We start from the raw sequence: 20,272 nt of genomic DNA, 5'->3' as shown, positions 1-20,272 counted from the left end.
ATGAGGGATTATTAACTCAAGTCTTATTAAGAAGACAGCACTTTACATTTCACTATGGAGGCTAATTATAGATTCTCTCTCAAGTCTTAATAAAATAGAAAAAAATTTATTAAATAATTTTATTAATGTTATCTTTCCAAATCTAAATAAAACAATGAAATAACACTGTGTACACTCGCACCAAAAAGTATCGGTGCAGGGTGAGATCGACGACTTCCGAAACCATACGTATACACTGTGTTATGTCGGGAAGGTTGGTAAGTGTATCCTCATAGCCCCCCCCCCTCCCCTCCACTAGGTGTTGCCATATGGCTGACAATCAGTGTGTTTGTTTCCTCTTTTCGGATTGTTGCTTTGTGTCGACTGAATGATGAGTGAGGGTTCGGTCTCGGTGAACGTGGGTATAAAACAGAGGCAATATGAAGCAGTAGAGATCTAAACATGCCAGACGACATGGAAACCTCAGAGGGAACACGAGGAGCTATTCTTGCCCTTCATAGCGAAGGGTTTGGCGTCACAGATATTAGCCAGCGGGTTGGTGTCCACAGGAACACCTCTGCACGATGGATTCGGCGATACCTCGAAACTGGTGCAAAAGACGACGGGTCTGGGAGCTGCCATCCACACTGCACCACCCCTCAGGACGACCAGGTTGAGTGGTTTATTTGGTAGCATAAATTAATGTGGCAATATTCCCAAGTATCACAAATAATTTTGTTAACAGGGAGCTCCTCATATTTCATACCGACCTTATTTATAACGGTTTGTTTCACTTGACCAGGCCATAGTAGCTGCTCAACTGGATTACAGGGCTGCCAACATACGGCTGGAACAACTCGCCTTTCGCAATACCTATCGTCACTGGTCTCAAATTGTTCACACTACAGTATGCACCGATACTTTTTGTTGCGAGTGTACATTGGCTTTCAAGATGGTTTTACTCGCCGTTGTTGCTGTTGTTGTTGTTGTTATCTGAAATCTTTAAAAAAAAAAAAAAAAATATATACTATTTGATAGATTACACTTTCCTTGTTTTAGTATAATTATATTGTGAATTACGTCAATTACACTGAATTACACTGTTGATGTCTTGTACTGTCATAATGTGTTGATAGTTTGATCCTGGGAGAGGGCTCGTCGTCAACGTCGCCATCGGAAGAATGTAGGAGGTGGAAGCAATGAAGGCAGATGGTGAACCAACAGGTGCTCCCGATGGCTCTCGCGATGCTGGTAAAGTATTCATATTAGAAGCAGGGGCCTATAAGAGCCAATCCAGAGTCAGAGTTGCCACCAGTAGCAGAATCAAAATGGAGGAGACCGGAGAGGAGGCTGTAGAGGTCCCTGGAGGTAACTCACCCACCTCAGCGATTATCCTGGCGGGGGAACCGCTGCCTCTGCCAATCCTCAAGGGCATCACCGTCACATAGAAGCCCGTCGCTGGCAGCTGCGGGAGAGAAATACAGCATCAACACTGACAGACCTGGTGTTCCCCTCAAGTCCACAAGCTTTGTATTTAGGAAAGCTGCTACACCAGCGTCTCCGAGTTCAAGAGTCAATACTACAAGAGCAACACTGGACCAGAGATCCTCGAATGGAACCCATGATATAAGAAAATACTTTCCTGTCATATCATTAACTTCTTTAAGTTGTTCAGTGAAAAAAGAGCAGAGTAAGCGGCGCCAGAGTGCGCTGGCTGGTAGTATGGTAGCAACTCACCTTGTCCAGGTTGGCCAGGTTCTCAACACCGTAGATGTTTTCCTTAAAGAGCGCGACATGGGTTGGATAGCGCACTGATTGACCTTTGTCCAGGGAGAGAGTATCAATACCCACGCCCACGATGCCTTTCGTGTGCCCATTGCGGCTGCCGTGCTTAACTAGCCACTCAGCAGCGCCTTTGCCCACCCCTGCGATAGTTAAGTCATCATCAGAATTACACAATTGGATTCAGATATATCAGTACAAGTATAGATTTGGGTTTTGAGTACAAATACAGTTAATAGTTGTCAAGGGTGACAGTATAATAAAGCATTGAGTCTCTTTATGTCTATTGTCTATATTCTTACCTGGGAAGTTTATCTTGTTGTGCTGGTCAAGGCCCGCATACTCCCTAATGTTCTGCTTGATCTTGTTGCTCCAGCCAGTGCGGATGAGGACCAGTGCCCCGTCTGGGATGACCCCGTGAATCTCCTCCCACCGCGTCAGGTCATCCACCTTCACCTCGTAGTTCTTGATCTTCGACTGGCTGATCGGGCCCGAAACATCCACCACTACAGCTGTTACAAGCACAGACAGACTTACAGTCATTACAGGTCTAACGAACCTTAGACAAACCTTCTGTCATTCCAACTGTAACAAGCCCCCAAACACAGCTGTAACAAGCCCCCCCCACACACACAGCTGTAACAAGAGTCTTTACACACACGTCAGGGTCAGCCTGTTAACCCCTTTACATCCTCTCCACTAGATATATAACAACAAACTTTTTCCACTAACAATACAGCGGCCTTACCTGGCACCCTCCACAGTCTGCTGGTGGGGATCTCCTCAATGGACCAGCCGTGTTGGTTATTGTGGATGGGGGCATCGACGTGGGTCCCTGAGTGCTCTGAGCTGCAGAAGTCGTTCAGTTCCACCCTGAACCAGACCGAGACAAAGAGTGAATTATGCGGTACTTTTTTATTTATTTATTTTTTGTCTTTAGTTTCTTAACTGGACGGTTTACATGATTTTATTTACATTCTGTTCACTGCTGTCGCCATGTTGTCCTGCAGTGACAAGTAAGGTCTCAGAATCCTTGTTACTTTATCACCACCATCTGAACTTTTACTCAAGATATTATCTCCTAGCAGAGAGACAGGTAAAGCGAGCACAACTACTCGTCATAAGATGAGACAAAGGAAGTGTACAGATAACGGAGCACCTTGCCAAGACAGGTGACGTGGACGTGAGTGTAGTTTAGCTCTGAAGCGCCGCCCAGTCTTGTCTACATTACCTGGTTGATGTTATTGTCCACTGAGAGAAAAATCATCCACACCTTCATTCAAGTAACGAAAAACATCCCCTTCTCCATAAATCGAATTAGAAAAATCCACCACATCATAATCTTGGAACAGAAAAATCCAGTTCATTATAAATCCACGACAAGAAAATCTCATAATAAATCCCTTGGAAGAAAAAACAGAGAATTTAAATAAAATATCCTATCAAATCCTACTCACCAAATATTCAGTTTATTTAATCCTTTTTTTACAATTTTCTGAGTGAAGGACATCAGCTTTGGGGAGGTAGGGGCGTCCACTCCGAGGGTGTAGGAGAGTTCTACCAGCTCAGCAGAAATGGTGGTAGTTGTGGTAGCTACCAGCATCCCCACCACTACTATGAGCGGCGGAGTCATTGTGGTCGAAATATTATTTTTTTTTTTTACCTGTGAAGATAAAGATATGTGTTAGTGAAAAGTAGTTGTAATAGTAGAAGTAGAATTCAGACTGGGGATCAAGGTAGCTTCACTCCTCTAGTGTTCACAACCTCTGGTAGGATGGGACCAAATGCAAGATGCTTCTATGAAGATTGGCGGAGGTGTTATCCGAACAGAAGCAGCAGCCCAGAAGTTATGCTACAGCCTGGTTGAGATGTCAACTGTCCTTCTCTCTGCTTAGGTCTACATTGCTTTGGCTCAGGGGAAGGAGATCTTCGGCCCCAAAGCCGACAACAGTCGCAGATATCGACTTTGAGGCAACAGTCACTGAATGCCGCATAGATCTGCGGCTCAACTAACTCAACACAGCCAGGGTAGTTCCTTTTGTATTGGGATAGTTAATTTTAAGGTAATAAAATGGCGGCGAAGGTGTGGCTATTGGGGGAGGCTGGAGGCCACGTTTAAAAAAAACAGTAGTAATAATAATGATAATAATAATAATAATAATAATAATAATAATAATAAATGATAATCAGTTATATCAAGTTCGGAAAGATATGAAACCTCCATTTAACGGACTACTGTACCAATCCGTTATATGGAGACTTCACTTTGTGCTTAATTTCTCTTTGTATTGCGCTGGTCATAAATGTCTGTCACATTTCAGTCTTAAAATCTGGCGTCTAAAAATAAAGAGTAAAATAAAACATTTTAGTCTCTCGGCTAACTGTGATGTACAGGTAATATCAGTAGTAAGGCAGCAAAATAAATGTGGTGTGTGTGTGGGTTTGTGTGTGTGTGTGTGTGTGTGTGTGTGTGTGTGTGTGTACACGTTGATTTTCACTGAGTTATTTTCCACTGAGTTATTTTCAGTGTCACAAATATTTGGTGTCTGGAGGCATAGATTTCAAGCAAACCGGATCATGTACATACATTAAATACTGATCGTGATACTCGTCTAAGAGGAGGGGTGAAGGAAGGAGCATGGTGGGAGGAAGGTCAGGGCGAAGGAAAGGAGGAGGGTGAGGGAAGGAAGGAGCAGGGAGAAGGGTGAGGGAAAGAAGGAGCATGGTGGGAGGGAAGGTCAGGGAAAGAAGGAGCGTGGTGGGAGGAGGGTGAGGGAAGGAAGGACAGGGTGAGGGAAGAAGGAGCATGGGGGAGGAGGGTGAAGGAAGGAAGGCGTGGTGGGAGGAGGGTGAGGAAGGAAGACGCGTGGTGGGAGGGAGGGGAGGAAGGAACGCTGTTGGAGGGGTGAGGAGGGTGAAGGAAGGAGCAAGAGAACGCTGTGGAAGGAGGGTGGAGCGTGGTGGGAGGATGGTGAGGGGAAAGAAGGAGCGGAAGGAGCGTGGTGGGAGGAGGGTGAGGGAAGAAGAAGGAAGGAAAAGAGGAGGTGGGAGGAGGGTGAGGGGAAGGAAGGGAGTGGTGGGAGGAGGGTGAGGGGAAAGAAGGAGTGTGGGGGGAGGAGGGGTGAGGGAAGGAAGGGAGGGAGGGAGGGTGAGGGAAGAAGGAGCGTGGGGGAGGAGGGGAGGGAAGAAGGAGTGGGAGGAGGTGAGGGGAAGGAGCGTGGGGGAGGAGGGGTGAGGGAAGGAAGGAGCATGGTGGGGAGGAAGGTGGGGGAAAGAAGGAGCGTGGTGGGAGGAGGGTGAGGGAAGGAAGGAACGTGGTTGGGAGGATGTGGAAAAGAGGAGCGTGATGGGAGGAGGGTGAGGGAAGGAAGGAGGAGGGAGTGGGGAAGGAAGGAGCGTGGTGGGAGGAGGGTGAGGGAAGAAGGAGGGTGGTGGGAGAGGGGTGAGGGAAGAAGGAGGTGGGTGAGGGGAGGAGGTGTGAGGGAAAGAAGGAGCGTGGTGGGGAGGAGGGTGAGGGAAGGAAGGAGCGTGGTGGGAGGAGGGTGAGGGAAAGAAGGAGCGTGGTGGGGAGGAAGGGAGGTAAAGAAGGAGCGTGGTGGGAGGGAGGGGGAGGGAAGGAAGGAGCGTGGTGGGAGGAGGGGTGAGGAAGGAAGGGAGTGGTGGGAGGAAGGTGAGGGGAAAGAAGGAGCGTGGTGGGAGGAAGGAAGGAAGGAGTGTTAGGAGGAGAAAGAAGGAGTGAGGGAGGAGAGGGAAGGAAGGAGCATGATGGGAGGAGGGTGAGGGAAGGAAGGAGCGTGGTGGGAGGAGGGTGAGGGAAGGAAGGAACGTGGTGGGAGGAGGGTGAAGGAAGTAAGGAGGTGGAGGAGGGTGAGGGAAGGAAGGAGCGTGGTGGAAGGAGGGTGAGGGAAGAAAGGTAAGGGAAAGAAGGAGCGTGGGAGGAGGGTGAGGAAGGAAGGAACGTGGTGTTAGGAGGGTGAGGGAAAGATGGAGCGTGGTTGGATGAGGGTGAGGAAGGAAGGAGCATGGTGGGAGGAGGTGAGGGAAGGAAGGAAGGTGGTGGGAGAGGAGGGAGAGGGAAGGAAGGAGCGTGGTGGGAGGAGGGTGCGGGAAGGAATTAGTGGTGGAGGAGGGTGAAGGAAAGAAGGAGCGTTTTGGGAGGAGGGTGAGGGAAGGAAGGAAGAGGAGGGTGAGGGAAGGAGGAGCTGGTGGGGAGGAGGGTGAGGGAAGGCAGGAGCATGGTGGGGAGGAGGGGTGAGGGAAGGAAGGAGGTGGTGGGAAGAGGGTGGGGAAGGAAGGAGGTGGTGAGGGAAAGAAGGATGGTGGGAGGAGGGTGAGGGGGAGGAGGTGGTGGAGGAGGGGTGAGGGAAGGAAGGAGCGTGGTGGGAGGAGGTGAGGGAAGGCAGGAGCATGGGGGAGGAGGTGAGGGAAGGATGGAGTGGTGGGAGGAGGGTGAAGGAAGGAAGAAGCGTGGTGGGAGGAGGGTGAAGGAAAGAAGGAGCGTTTTGGGAGGAGAGTGAAGGAAGGAAGGAACGTGGTGGGAGGAGGGTGAGGTGAAGGAAGGAGCATGGTGGGAGGAGGGTGAGGAAAAGAGGGAGGAGGAGGAGGAGGATGGTGTCAGTGTTCCTGCCAGTTGTCAAGAAAATCTATAAATTTTTGCAATAACGCGTAGGATAAGTCACAAACACGACGGACACGGACAGAACAAGGACGACGAACAGACGGATACGGACAGAACAAGAACAACGAACAGACGGACACGGACAAAACAAGGACGACGAACAGACGGATACGGACAGAACAAGGACGACGAACATAGGATGAGTCTTGAACATCCGCTTAACATCGGGGATAACAAAAAAAATAATAATCACACGTAAACATTGTAAACATTCACCCATAAAGAGATTATTTTCAGCCCGGTGTTGATTTTAGGCTGTAAGAAACGTTTGGTGACCGAGCCATTAGACTGGTGCAAAATTGGTGGCATACATAAAGTATATACACACATTTACATGTTCAAGACATGCCATCACAGTGATAGGACATCAATAGGTTAATGTCATTGTTGTAAGTGCTTACTTGCTTTTGTTATTGGCAGTAATGTTTATGTTTTACATCAAGTTTCTTTTCTGTTTTCAGTCAGTGTCATCCAAGATGAAAATTGTTCATCACATTTCAACCCAAAAGACACGAAAGTTTAGGTCCTCTGTAGTAGCTAATACCCCTACAGAAGTAGAATCCCCAGCTTAGTGTCTACACCTCTGTTTATAACATGGTTAGGGTTGTATAGGATGTACTGTACTCAGTGAGATTATTTAGGCCTCACGGGGCTCGGCTGGTAGGTGACCGAGCGATGTAATGGGCCCCTGTCTCATCAACAGAACATATTATATAAATGGGTCAATACATTTGATATTATATTCAGATTCACCACCCTGTAACTTTCCACTGGCTATGAGGTGACATGTTCATTGTTCAATGCCCCACGGGAAGCTGCGTCATACTATGCTGAGTAAAGGCATAAGTAGCGGGCTCTCTGGCTACCTGAAGCGAGCAGTAGTTTGATATCCTTGACTAGAGGAAGACGTTATTTGAGAGACGCAGTGGATGGCTCCGTCTTCCCTCGAGGGGGAACGATGTACCGATACCGTTCTCCCTCGATGGGTCGCTACTCATCAGTCACTCAGATCAACTAATATCGAACGGACGTGATTAACGTTTATATTTACATAAACGCCGTCCTCTTTCTTGTTCACTCATAAATAGTGGAACTTATGGTTGATCTACACTCAGGAATTATAGAAATAATCCTTTTATAATAAAACAAAGGAACTTCATTGGGTCTCGTTACTAAAACCTAAATAATTAATTTGTGTGAACAACCCGGTTAATTGGGGGATTAACCGACGAATTCATATATATATATATATATATATATATATATATATATATATATATATATATATATATATATATATATATATATATATATATATATTATCAACGACCTCACCAGCAAGGAATCGAACCCTCGACCTACTGGGTGTGACTAGGGAACGCTTACCGGCTAGGCCACAAGGACACTAAAAGCAGTTCTAGACTCTGTTATATTTCACACAAAGCCTGTTCATCGAGCTGATGGCGCCGTGAACCTCAATGGGAAACTGGCCGTGCCTCTTATGTGGTGTCAGTAGCATTTTACCGAATCCAACTGGTATGAAACGCGAGGTACATATATATATACTTCATTTTTAGTCCATATAACACGCAGACTTTGAACATATTATCAACGACCTCACCAGCAAGGAATCGAACCCTCGACCTACTGGGTGTGACTAGGGAACGCTTACCGGCTAGGCCACAAGGACACTAAAAGCAGTTCTAGACTCTGTTATATTTCACACAAAGCCTGTTCAACGAGCTGATGGCGCCGTGCCTAGCCGGTAAGCGTTCCCTAGTCACACCCAGTAGGTCGAGGGTTCAATTCCTTGCTGGTGAGGTCGTTGATTATATATATATATGTATATATGCAAGTAAATCACTGTAGGTGCGCGTGATCTAGGTGGTTATCAGCATATATATATATATATATATATATATATATATATATATATATATATATATATATATATATATATATATATATATATATATATATATATATATATATATACACACATATAATCAACGACCTCACCAGCAAGGAATCGAACCCTCGACCTACTGGGTGTGACTAGGGAACGCTTACCGGCTAGGCCACAAGGACACTAAAAGCAGTTCTAGACTCTGTACCTCTGTACCTCGCGTTTCATATCAACTGGATTCGGTAAAATGCTACTGACACCACATAAGAGACACGGGCAGTTTCCCAATGAGGTTCACGGCGCCATCAGCTCGATGAACAGGCTTTGTGTGAAATATAACAGAGTCTAGAACTGCTTTTAGTGTCCTTGTGGCCTAGCCGGTAAGCGTTCCCTAGTCACACCCAGTAGGTCGAGGGTTCGATTCCTTACTGGTGAGGTCGTTGATTATATGTTCAAAGTCCGCGTGTTATATGGACTAAAAATGAAGTATATATATGTACCTCGCGTTTCATACCAGCTGGATTCGGTAAAATGCTACTGACACCACATAAGAGGCACGGGCAGTTTCCCATTGAGGTTCACGGCGCCATCAGCTCGATGAACAGGCTTTGTGTGAAATATAACAAGAGTCTAGAACTGCTTTTAGTGTCCTTGTGGCCTAGCCGGTAAGCGTTCCCTAGTCACACCCAGTAGGTCGAGGGTTCGATTCCTTGCTGGTGAGGTCGTTGTTTATATGTATATATATATATATATATATATATATATATATATATATATATATATATATATATATATATATATATATATATATATATATATATATATATATATATATATATATATATATATATATATGCTGATAACCACAAGGAAAGAAGAAAACACGAAGTTCCCAAGCGCTTTCGTGTAATTCATATCTTCAGGGGTGAGTACAGACTAGAGAGAAATACAAATCAAGGTGTATATATACAGAGGAGGGTGAGACCAGGTCCACAATGGTCAGGTATTAGGTAATGACCCTACTAATCTTTAAATAGCACACAACGGTTGGTGGTCAGGTCAGATGGTCAGGTGACCCGGCCTTCTCACCTGGTTACAAATCTTCTTAATTACAAAATTGTCCAGCTTGTACATGCCGTTACTCAAATTCATGTTGAATGCTTCTGTATGTTTAATAAGGCTAGATTCCCAAGGAGGGTAAGGACAATAAGGAAATATTAAACTACAGGCCAATATCTTTATTAGAAATTACCGGGAAACTATTGGAAAAATTTTTAAATTCAAGACTTATAACCTTTTTAACACAACATGGGAAAACTAACAATAGACAACATGGATTTATGCCCAATAGAAATACCCTAACTGCAATAGCTACAATAACGGAAATAATTGCAATAGAAAAAAGCAAGAGTAACCAGATCAATATAATTTTAAGGATGTTTCTAAGGCCTTTGATAAGGTTTGGCATTTAGCTTAAAAATATAAAAATATTAAAACTGGGACTTAATGAATACTTGCTAAGAATATTGTGTAACTATTTAGATGATAGGAGAGCACAAATTCAAATTGGAAACTTTATGGGAACTATGTTTAATCTTGAGAGTGGAGTACCTCAAGGAGGATGCCTTTCTCCAACACTATACTGTATACAATTTATACCTCAGACACACCTCAACCCACCCTCTTTAGCGAATATGTAATGTTTGCTGATGATATTACTCAAATAGTATCATACCCAGGAAAATCAACCCAATTTATGGCACTCTACACGGTAAGAGCGATAAAAAATATAAATGATTTTGAGAAAAAATGGAAAATCAGGACAAATAAAAACAAATTCAAGATAATACCAATAGCCAAGATCAAAACAAGTCCAGTAATAGTCGACTAGGAACTATACCCATACGACACTGAAGGCAGGATGCTTGGACTAAAACTAACAAAAAGAGGATATATAACATACTTAAAAGATAAAGAACGACAGGCAAGAATAAGATTATCAAAATAAAACGCTTTAAGAACCTTAGCATTAATAACAAAAGAAAGATTTATATTGCCCTTGTTAAATCAATTATGGACTACCCACCCATCCCATTGAACACTCTTAGTAAAACGAGCATTAAAAGGTTACAAACAGTACAAAATATAGCCCTCAGATTTATATATAACATAAAATATACAGACCACATCAATAATGAACAGCTACACAAGAGAGCAAACCTCCTAGCAATCAATGTAGAAATACACAACAAAGCTGCAAATATTTGGAAAAAAGTGACTGAACTTAACACAGAAACATACCAAAACTGGATAAATAATATAGACAACGAAGAATTCCAAGAACACAGTTGGTTTAAATCAGCCAGGAAGAAAGTAATTGAACCATCTCCTGCCCCAATATACATATAAAACATTAATAGAGAGAATAAAAGATGAGAGTGACCTACCAGCTCCACTAAGAACCTGGCAGGCCTCTCCATACAGTGTACCTTTAGACTAACATAACTAACATTTTTAACATTTAACATTGAACTAACATCTTAGTAAAAAAAAAAATGTGATTACCCTCCCAGCTACACAAGGACCTGGGCGGGCTCACTAACTCCGAAAAAAATAAAAAAAAAATAAATAAATAAATAATAATAATAATAATAATAATGTGATTACCCTCCCAGCTACATCAGCCAGGAAGAAGTAATTGAACCACCTCCTGCCTCAATATACACATTTACACATAAAACATTAATAGAGGAATAAAGATGAGAGTGACCTACCAGCTCCACTAAGAACCTGGCAGGCCTCTCCATACAGTGTACCTTTAGACTAACACAACTAACACTTAACTAACACCTCAAAAAAAAAAAAAAAAAGGGTCAGACTACCCTCCCAGTTACACAAGGACCTGGGCGGGCTCACTAACTCCAACAATAACAAAAATAATAATAATAAGCAGCATTATATAAATAAACCAATATTAATACAAAGGTCTGACGACCCAAGGGAGCAGAACAACGACAAAACACCAATAAGAAAGATGAAGCGATCTGGTTGAGCCCAGATTCTTTCTACTCCTACTGTATTTCAGTTTCACCACTTTTTCTTCAATTCCTAATAATCTTCTTTCACCTCTTAACTAATGACTTCGTATCGTATCGCCGTGAACGGACCTCTTTCTAGAACCTTCTCTGCTAAAGCCTGCCAGCCTGTTTTTCAACCGTTGACGACCTGAACGAAATTGACCACCTCACCACCATCATTACACACAACCGGTAAGCTCGTTGCAGACAACGCCCTTTTTGTGCTTCCCTACTGATCAGGGGTGACTCCTGATCAGAGGCGGCCCTGATCGGGTGGTCTGTAACGGCTTTCTGTAGCGGATTTGGGCCGCGATCCCATTGGTGTGATTGCACCTCTGGCTGTTTTACCTTGTTCTTCCTTCTTTTTTCGCTCTGGCCTGGGGACCTGCACCCTAGAGGTGTATTCGTCCTTGGGTCCCCCCTGTAACTGTTCACCTCCACTGTAGGGGTTTGTGAACACGAAAGGGGGTAGGAGCAGAACCCACCTCTCCGCCGAGCCTTCCTGGGAAACCGTGATCGTGCGTGTTCCACCTAGGAAGGGGGTCGCAAATCCTTAATCCTCCACCCCTCCCCCGAATAGGTACACATCAAGTTCACGCCTATAAGTGAACATTCAGTAACACTAGGGAAATAGGATCCCCTGACGGGGCTTTCGGGACAGTGTTGCGGGAACCACTCTACGACCACTCGACCAACAAGTGGCGGTGGGGAGTGTTGTAATTCTTGTAACAAACTCTGTCCTGGAATAGGTAGGTCTCAAGTTTGAAATCACGCAAGGGTGGCATGTCCACCACACACCCTCTAGTATGAGGGCACACCGGATACGGATACGCTCCCATGAAGGGGGCGTGACTGACGGAAGAAAAAATGAATTAGCAAGACTCCTTACTACAACACTACTGATCAAAATTTCCAACCTTATCACGACCAAGGACTCCTTCATCGCCCTGTGCCTGACTGAGAATGATGTTGACCAACTCCTATCGAACGACAGCACAAAGAAACTGAAGTCCGCGAAATTCGAAGTTGCAATCCCTCCTCAACTCCGAGCGAGGAAGTCAATCGTGATCAAAAGATTAGATAAAGCAATCACTGAAGAATCTAGCGAACAGGAATTGGCATCTGATATAGAAGACAAAAATGAATGGGCCAAGGTGGAGGAAGTTGTCAAGCTGCCCAGACTGCCATCCATGCTGAAAATACGGTTCACTGAAATAGCCATGGCCCAAAAAGCAATCCAGGAGGGACTGTGTCTCTCCTACTACCACGTCAGCAGCAGCCAGGTGGAGCAGGAGGAATTCTTCCCCATAACTCCATGCTGGAATTGCTACCAATATTCACACATGGCAATAGACTGCCCTAACAAGGACATCAAGCACTGCTCAGAATGCGGGAATAAGGGGCACACCTTCAGAGAGTGCAAAAATAAAGACAACCCCAAATGCCTAAACTGCGAAGGGGATCACAGAACACTGGCTACTCGCTGCCCCATACGAAAAGCGATAGTCAATCAAAAGAAGGAGAAGGAGAGGGAGAAGACACAGGAACAGCAAAACAAGACATACTCAGCTGTGACCAAACTAACCAGAGAAACGACAAAGATCCTCGAAAAAGTCGCCACACCACCCCCCGCAAACCAACCTATTGTGCTTCAGCTTGGAAATAATCTTTCTGTAAAAATAATGACATCCATAATCCACGCACACATAATGAATATAGCCAGACCTGGAACTTTCGCCAAGGCAGCAAGAGACATGTTCGCCGCCAACAACCTGCCAGATATGGAATTCCCAAATGATGTGCCTTCCTCTGAAATCTTCAACTTCATTTACAAATCAGAGAGCACTGAAATCCAAATACCAACAACTCACGAACCATCAACTCACGAACCATCAACACAAGAACAGACTACCTCAGACTTACAACCCGAGCCAGCAAGCGATGAAGAATCAATGGAAGACTCAAGCGAAGATGAAACCACCACAATAACAGAACAAGCCGCCAGAGTCAAAACCCCAAAAAAGATCCATACGGGAACTAAGGCACCACCTGCTACGGAGAACAAAGACCTAGGGCATGAAACTGGTATCCGATTTTACTCCACTACAGCTCCTCCCATAGTCTCAAAAGAAAGACTAATGGCAGAAATAAGGCAAGGCAAGATCAAATACACATACTCAGACAAAAACCTAGATGACTCGCATATTGAAACACTAATGAAGAAGGGAAGAATCCTCACAAAACACAACAGAATAGAAAGAGTTGATCAGTCAACATTTAAAAAGATCCGCTTGGGCCTGGACAGGAGGCTGTCAGGGGAGCACCGGTCAGGAAAAATGGCGCAAACCAGCTCTAGACACCAGCCTTCATAATAAATAAGCTAAAAATAATCCAACATAATGTTTTAGCATGGATCCCACAAAGAGCAAGCGAATTATACAACACATACCGTAACATAGACCCAGATATTATTCTCATCAATTCGCATGGAAAGAAAAACTCAGAAAAAATAAAACTATTTAACTACACAGTATACCAAAAAAACAACCAAGACACACCACATGATGGAATAGCCATAGCCATCAAACGAAACATACAACACAAGATACACGACTCATTTCAGGAAAACTTTCTGGCGATCGAAATTAACTGCCCAACAGGACCTATTATAATCGGCACCTGTTACCTCCCTCCAAGAAGACCCATATTCCCATTAGCAGACATGCTCAAACTCCTGAGAAGAAACATACCAGGATATTTCTTGGGTGATTTAAATGCTCGACATCGCGTCTTGGGACACCAGGACAACAACGCCGTGGGCAAGATTTTAAACACATTACTGAGTCACGGCAACGCAATTCACCTCGGCCCGGAATTCCCCACATACATCAGTGCAGGTAAAATCGGACATCCAGACATAGTATTAACAAACCAGCATCACCATCTTAACCTGCAAATGGAACCCGGCCCAATAACCACCAGTGACCATCTCCCTATCGTAGCCACACTCTCCACGTCGCCAATTCAGATCCCTGCCAGGACGAGATACAGCTACAGCCGATCCAACTGGGAGGAATTCCAAAATGAGTTAAGCAACCACCAAATAACCCGGCTAAACAACAAACACACCTCCCAAATAGACAGCACACTGGAGACATGGTACGGAAACGTGATCCAAGCAATGGAACACCACATACCCACGACCACTCACCGCACATTACCACACCCCCAATACACACATCAATCAAGAATTTTACAGACACAGTTTAGTAACTTATTCAAATTAATCCTAGAACATGGATGGACGCCAGAATACAGAATACAATATTACACCATACACGATCAACTAAGAGACATGTCCAAAGAAGCATACGTGAATAACTGGGAGAAATTAATAACAGACACAGAAGCAACTTACCACGACCCGAAAAAATTCTGGCGAAAAATTAAAAACCTAATGGGAATCTCAAGCAACGAGTCAAACTACATTTTAAATAGCAACCAAATCAAATTAACTGAACCCAAAGAACAAGAACCTGAATTCAGAAAATACTGGAGCAAAATTTTTCAAATAAGCCAAGAAGACAACCTGAACTTTTGTATGAATACCGAGCAACAAGTAACCAATCACATGACACACACAACCCACATCTGGCACCCAAGTCCCAGCATAGACACACACGCTTTGGACGATCTTTCCACACTGATTCAACCAATCACCGCAGAGGATATTCAGAAAACAATAATCAGTTTCAAAAATAAGGCCCCGGGCATCAGTAAAATTAACAAACCCATACTCCAGCACCTACCAATCAACATGATACACCAACTCAGTCACATTTTTAATGCAGCACTTGCCTCTGGCTACTTCCCAAGAAAATTTAAAACAGCAATCATCAGACTTATATCAAAACCAGGCAAATCCCCAACCCAAGTAGCAAACTACAGACCAATCTCTCTCCTAGAAATACCGGGAAAAATCCTAGAAAAAATAATTAACCGCCGACTGAGAACACACCTCGAATTTGAGGAGAAATACAACCCCAGACAGCATGGATTTAGAAAACATAGAGGAACCCATACAGCCTTAGCCCTAATTTATGAAAACATAGCAAACGCGATGCACAACAACGAACAATGTAACGTAGTACTAAGGGACGTAGCTAAAGCATTCGACAAGGTCTGGCACCTAGGACTCAAATACAAAATTACCACCCAAGAACTTCCCAACAACTTTACTTCCATTCTCTGCAACTTCCTCGATAATAGAGAGGCCAAAATTATCATAGGTAACCACACAGGCCCAAGCTTCAAATTATACAGCGGAGTACCACAGGGAAGCAACCTCTCGCCAACACTCTACACAATATATACGGCGGACATGCCATCTCCTGTACACGGAGAATATGTAGCCTATGCTGATGACGTCACACAAATCATCCGATATCCAGGCAAGGGCAAACAGATGATGGCAAGGATAACAACCCACGCCATCGAGCAAATCAACGAATATGAAAAAAAATGGAAAATTAAAACCAATACACAGAAACTAATGATAATACATATTGCCAGAAAAAACCCTACACCAATCACAGTCAACAACGTACCTATACAATACTCCAACCAAGGTAAAATTCTGGGACTCACGATAACAAGAACAGGCATAGCAAAACACGTAAAACAACGCAAACAGACTGCCCAATCACAACTCACGAAACTAAGACGATTCAGCAAAATGGACACCAAAATTCAACTACACCTATACAAAGCACTTATCCGCCCACACCTAGAATATCCACCAATACCACTCAACACGATCAGCAAATCCAGTCAACTTAAACTTCAAGCAGTACAAAACAAAGCTATCCGTAGAGCATCAAAGCAACTTCCGCCATACACCACCAAAATACAAGAACTTCACGAATTATTCGATATCGAACCACTGAACATACGTACACACAGCCAAGCACAGAGAGTATGGACCAAACTTGAAGAGATGGAGGACCCATTATTCTCCAAGTTAAAAGAAGAAGGAACAACTAAAATACACAGCTGGTGGCCTAAGAGCTTCCATGCTGACATTACAGAACAAGAACCACTCTACACAAAGAGATAAACAAATAACACTACCACCGGACAAATAAAAATTAACACTCACTACAATAATGAATATCTAGCTAGCTTAACTCCTCCCCCCTCCCTCCTCAACCTCCTTCCCTGAGCGGACGGGCCTGTGCTGCGCGCTGCCGCCACCCAATCATATCAACTCGTCTCCGCTAGGTGGACAGCCCACCTGCTATCTACCCCTCCCACTCTTCTTCCCGTTTCCACGCTTTACTTCTCTCTCTCTCCTCTCCTTTCCCAGTGCAAAGTCATTTGCCACTTTACTTCATTATCATCATCATCAATAGGGAGAGCCCCCACAGTGAGTCGCCAGTCGCAGTCGGGAGCAGTCGCAGTCAGGAGCAGTAGCAGTCAACCACAGAGCGAAGTGGAAGTCGGAGAAGGAACAGACTCAGCTGATTGGCTAGTCATTGGACCTATCCCACCTTCCCACGTACCAGGAAAACCAAAGCACCTGACAATTCTGCTGATTCGATCAACACATTGAGCCTCTCCTACAGTATCGGACCTCCCTTAGGAACCCCGAATGCTGCTGAGGGGCTTGGTGTGAAGAGAGAGTCGGCAGTGAGTTTTCAGACCTTTTTCTTCTACTCTAATCCTTCTCTTCCGTGCCGTGAAAGGACCTATTCCCCTGTCAGCTGACGTACAGGGGAGTATTCGTCTGGAAACGCCCTCTGTCCCCACACCTCGCTAGTGCGTGTTTGTGTGAAGGGTGGAGGGACAGCACAGCCTGCCGATTCGCCTGGGGACCCCTGTGATAGTGCAGGGCCTCCCCTACGTGAGGGGCGCAGGAAATTAGGGACTGTTAGGGGAGATCTCCATAAATCTCCAATTCAAACAGTTAACATGCCTTCAATTAAAATCAAAGTGGACCGTACCATCCAACCGTGCATGGACCTCGCCTCACTTATTTTCCAGCTGACATGTATATTTCAGATCCGTTCCTTCACCAATGACGACATTATCAAAATATTTGTACAAACTGATGAAGATGCCGACCTATTCCACTCCCCAGCAATGAACAACAGACTGAGGGACAATGGCCTAACGGTCCTCAGCTCACCCGAATACCGCGCAAAATGCACCCTCATATGTAGAAAAGTCATCCCTCAGATCCTTGACAACCCTAACCTATTGACAGAACTCAACTCACAAAACACCCCCCAAATGACATTTGCAGCCCGGATGGGAACTCTCCCCATGTTAAAAATCACTACGGCTACTCAAACTGACGCCATCAAATTAAAATCATACGGAATTAAAATCGGCAGCAATATCATCCCCTCAAGAGACATTGAATTCCAACACTTCATACAAGTACACCAATGTTTTAATTGCTACCAATTCGGGCACAACACCAACCGTTGCAGTAACACAATAACTTGCTCAAAGTGTGCCAATCAAGGCCACTCATACCGAAACTGCACTGCCACGGTAACTAAATGCTGCAACTGTAAAGGCCCTCACGCTGCTATCAGCAACAAGTGCAAAATCAGACTCGACAATAGCACAACACCACTCCCTCCCCGCCGACCTTCACCTCCTACAGCACCCCCCACAGCACCACCTCCACCTCCCCACCACTCACTCCCTACTGCCACGGCCCTCCCCACCCGCACTTGCTGGACCAACAACGTGACCGCCCCCCCACCCTCCTCCGACATGGATGCAAAAATCACCACCATCATACTTCTGGCACATACCCTAAGCAACGGAAACAGGTCTCTTTTTCTGAAACTGGCAATTGATGGTTTGAGGGAGAACGGCCTCCCTACCATACACATTCCTGATTCCTTCAGAACCGGTCCCGACCTCATCTTCCCCACTGCCCCCATCCCCGACCGGACCAGCATGCCACCCCCTCCCCCCAGAGAAGCCACTGCAATCTCCCTCCGCCCCTCCACTTCTGCCATGCCCACACCTGACTTATCTCACCAACCTACTGTTACCTCACCCCCCGGAGTAATCAGTCGAAAACCTCCCGACCCCTCCACCTTGACCTTGCCTACACCTGACTTTTCCCACACGACTACGATGAACTCCCGAACCTCCAAAATCCGAACCAAACCCAATCTTCCCCTAACACCTCAGACTCCCAAGAATAAAATGGCTGCCCATCCCCCCACTGAAATGGTGGTCAAGACCACTAGACCTAAGAGGAAAAACACCTCCCCCCTTTCTTCCTACACACCTGACTGCAAAAGAATTATAAAATACACACATCCAACTAAATCTATAATTAAAGTAAATCTATTCGGCACTACCCCAAAGAAAACAGGAAACAACCCCGACACGAACCTAGCACACTCCACTCATCCTCCCGACTCCCCCACACACACAGTCACGTAACCGCCCATCCCTCACCTACATACACCTCACTCAGACCTCGCTCACAGTCACTCGACAAGTTAGACCTCATCCCTGCACCCCAGAATTTCAATCTCATATAAGTAACAAATTATACAACATGATCACCATTATGCAATACAACTGTAGAGCATATCACTCAAACAGACACGCCATCTCTCTCCTCATACAAGAGCACAACCCAGACATCCTCCTCCTTAACTCAACATGCACAAACACCAAAATCAAGCACTTCGGCTACACAAGCAGACAATCACCCCACGAACTATTCGAGGGCGTTGCAATCCTCATCAGATCCTCCATGAAACACGAATTCATCACCAACTTTGCTTTCAAACACTTCATGGCCGCCAAGATCTACACTCAACACGGACAGATTATCATCTGCACAACATACTCAAGACCTAACTCGCGTATCCCCTTCACAGACCTAAACTCCATCTTTAACAACTCACACCTACCTGTAATACTAATGGCCGACCTCAATGCACACCACACCGCATTCCAACACAACCGCATCGACCCCCTTGGCCAACAACTACACGCTTTGGTCACTCACAAAAACCTTCACCACATTGGCCCTTTCTTCCCCACATTCTACGCTGCTCACGGCAAAGGCACTCCAGACATCGTCATCACCAACACCCCTGCCCTCCAATTCCAACACTACATCACTCCCGGCCCCCTATCAGGCTCAGACCACATTCCCATCACTCTTCACCTCTCCAACAATCCCATCCTCCTCCCAGCAACCTCACCTCAATACCAGTATCAACACGCAGATTGGGATGTGTTACAGAGTTGAGGATTTAGAATATAGTTATACGTCTACCCAGATCCCAACAGGTAACAACAATAAAAAAAACAAAGACAATCGGACTATAAAAGGGTAGACAAAGGATGCGAGTTTTCGTTGTATATAATAGAGTACCATAAATTCCTTAACAAAATATTCAGCTTATAAATTACCCTTAACCAAACTTAACCTAAGCATTAACAGTATATGCATATTAATAAACATAAAACAATCTTGAAGCAAGTGGACGTGGGGGAGTTAATACAACATATAAGTACTTAAGTGAGGAGCTGAGATGGCTGACGAGTAAGGCTGAGTATTGTAGAAGACGGTAGGTAGTCACTGCACGTAGGTTTAGAGGATAGATGATCCTGTGGTCACTTCCCAGAGCCAAGTCCCTCTCCTCGAATTGGAGCTGACAAAGAAGACTTTGAGGAGGTGACGCAACCCAGGATATGGAGAAGGGAAACCTCGGAGTGGTAACTAAGACGAGTCATACACGTGTCTCGTCCCTAGATGGCGTTGCTCGTGGTGGTGGGTAGGTAGATCAGGACAATAGATGG

At 44.9% G+C, this 20,272-nt stretch overlaps 1 protein-coding gene across 1 annotated transcript; it reads right to left on the bottom strand.

Moving 5' to 3' along the window:
- Positions 1–971: 971 nt before the first annotated feature.
- On the bottom strand, positions 972–15,358 carry LOC121864582 (isatin hydrolase-like). The gene is made up of 7 exons (XM_042363649.1): positions 15,353–15,358; positions 12,627–12,631; positions 3,219–3,433; positions 2,510–2,634; positions 2,064–2,273; positions 1,717–1,904; positions 972–1,444 (listed from the first exon to the last, which is right to left on the bottom strand). The coding sequence occupies exons 3-7, from the start codon at positions 3,392–3,394 to the stop codon at positions 1,259–1,261; spliced, it is 885 nt and encodes a 294-aa protein (XP_042219583.1). The 5' UTR covers positions 3,395–3,433; positions 12,627–12,631; positions 15,353–15,358; the 3' UTR covers positions 972–1,258.
- Between the last annotated feature and the right edge of the window lie 4,914 nt (positions 15,359–20,272).

The sequence above is a fragment of the Homarus americanus genome, unplaced genomic scaffold (genome assembly GCF_018991925.1).
Source record: "Homarus americanus isolate GMGI-L3 unplaced genomic scaffold, GMGI_Hamer_2.0 scaffold40117, whole genome shotgun sequence".
In the NCBI taxonomy this organism is placed as follows: Eukaryota; Metazoa; Arthropoda; class Malacostraca; order Decapoda; family Nephropidae; genus Homarus; species Homarus americanus.
Note: the sequence above shows the minus strand (reverse complement) of the source record. Positions and strands in the feature narration are given on the sequence as shown.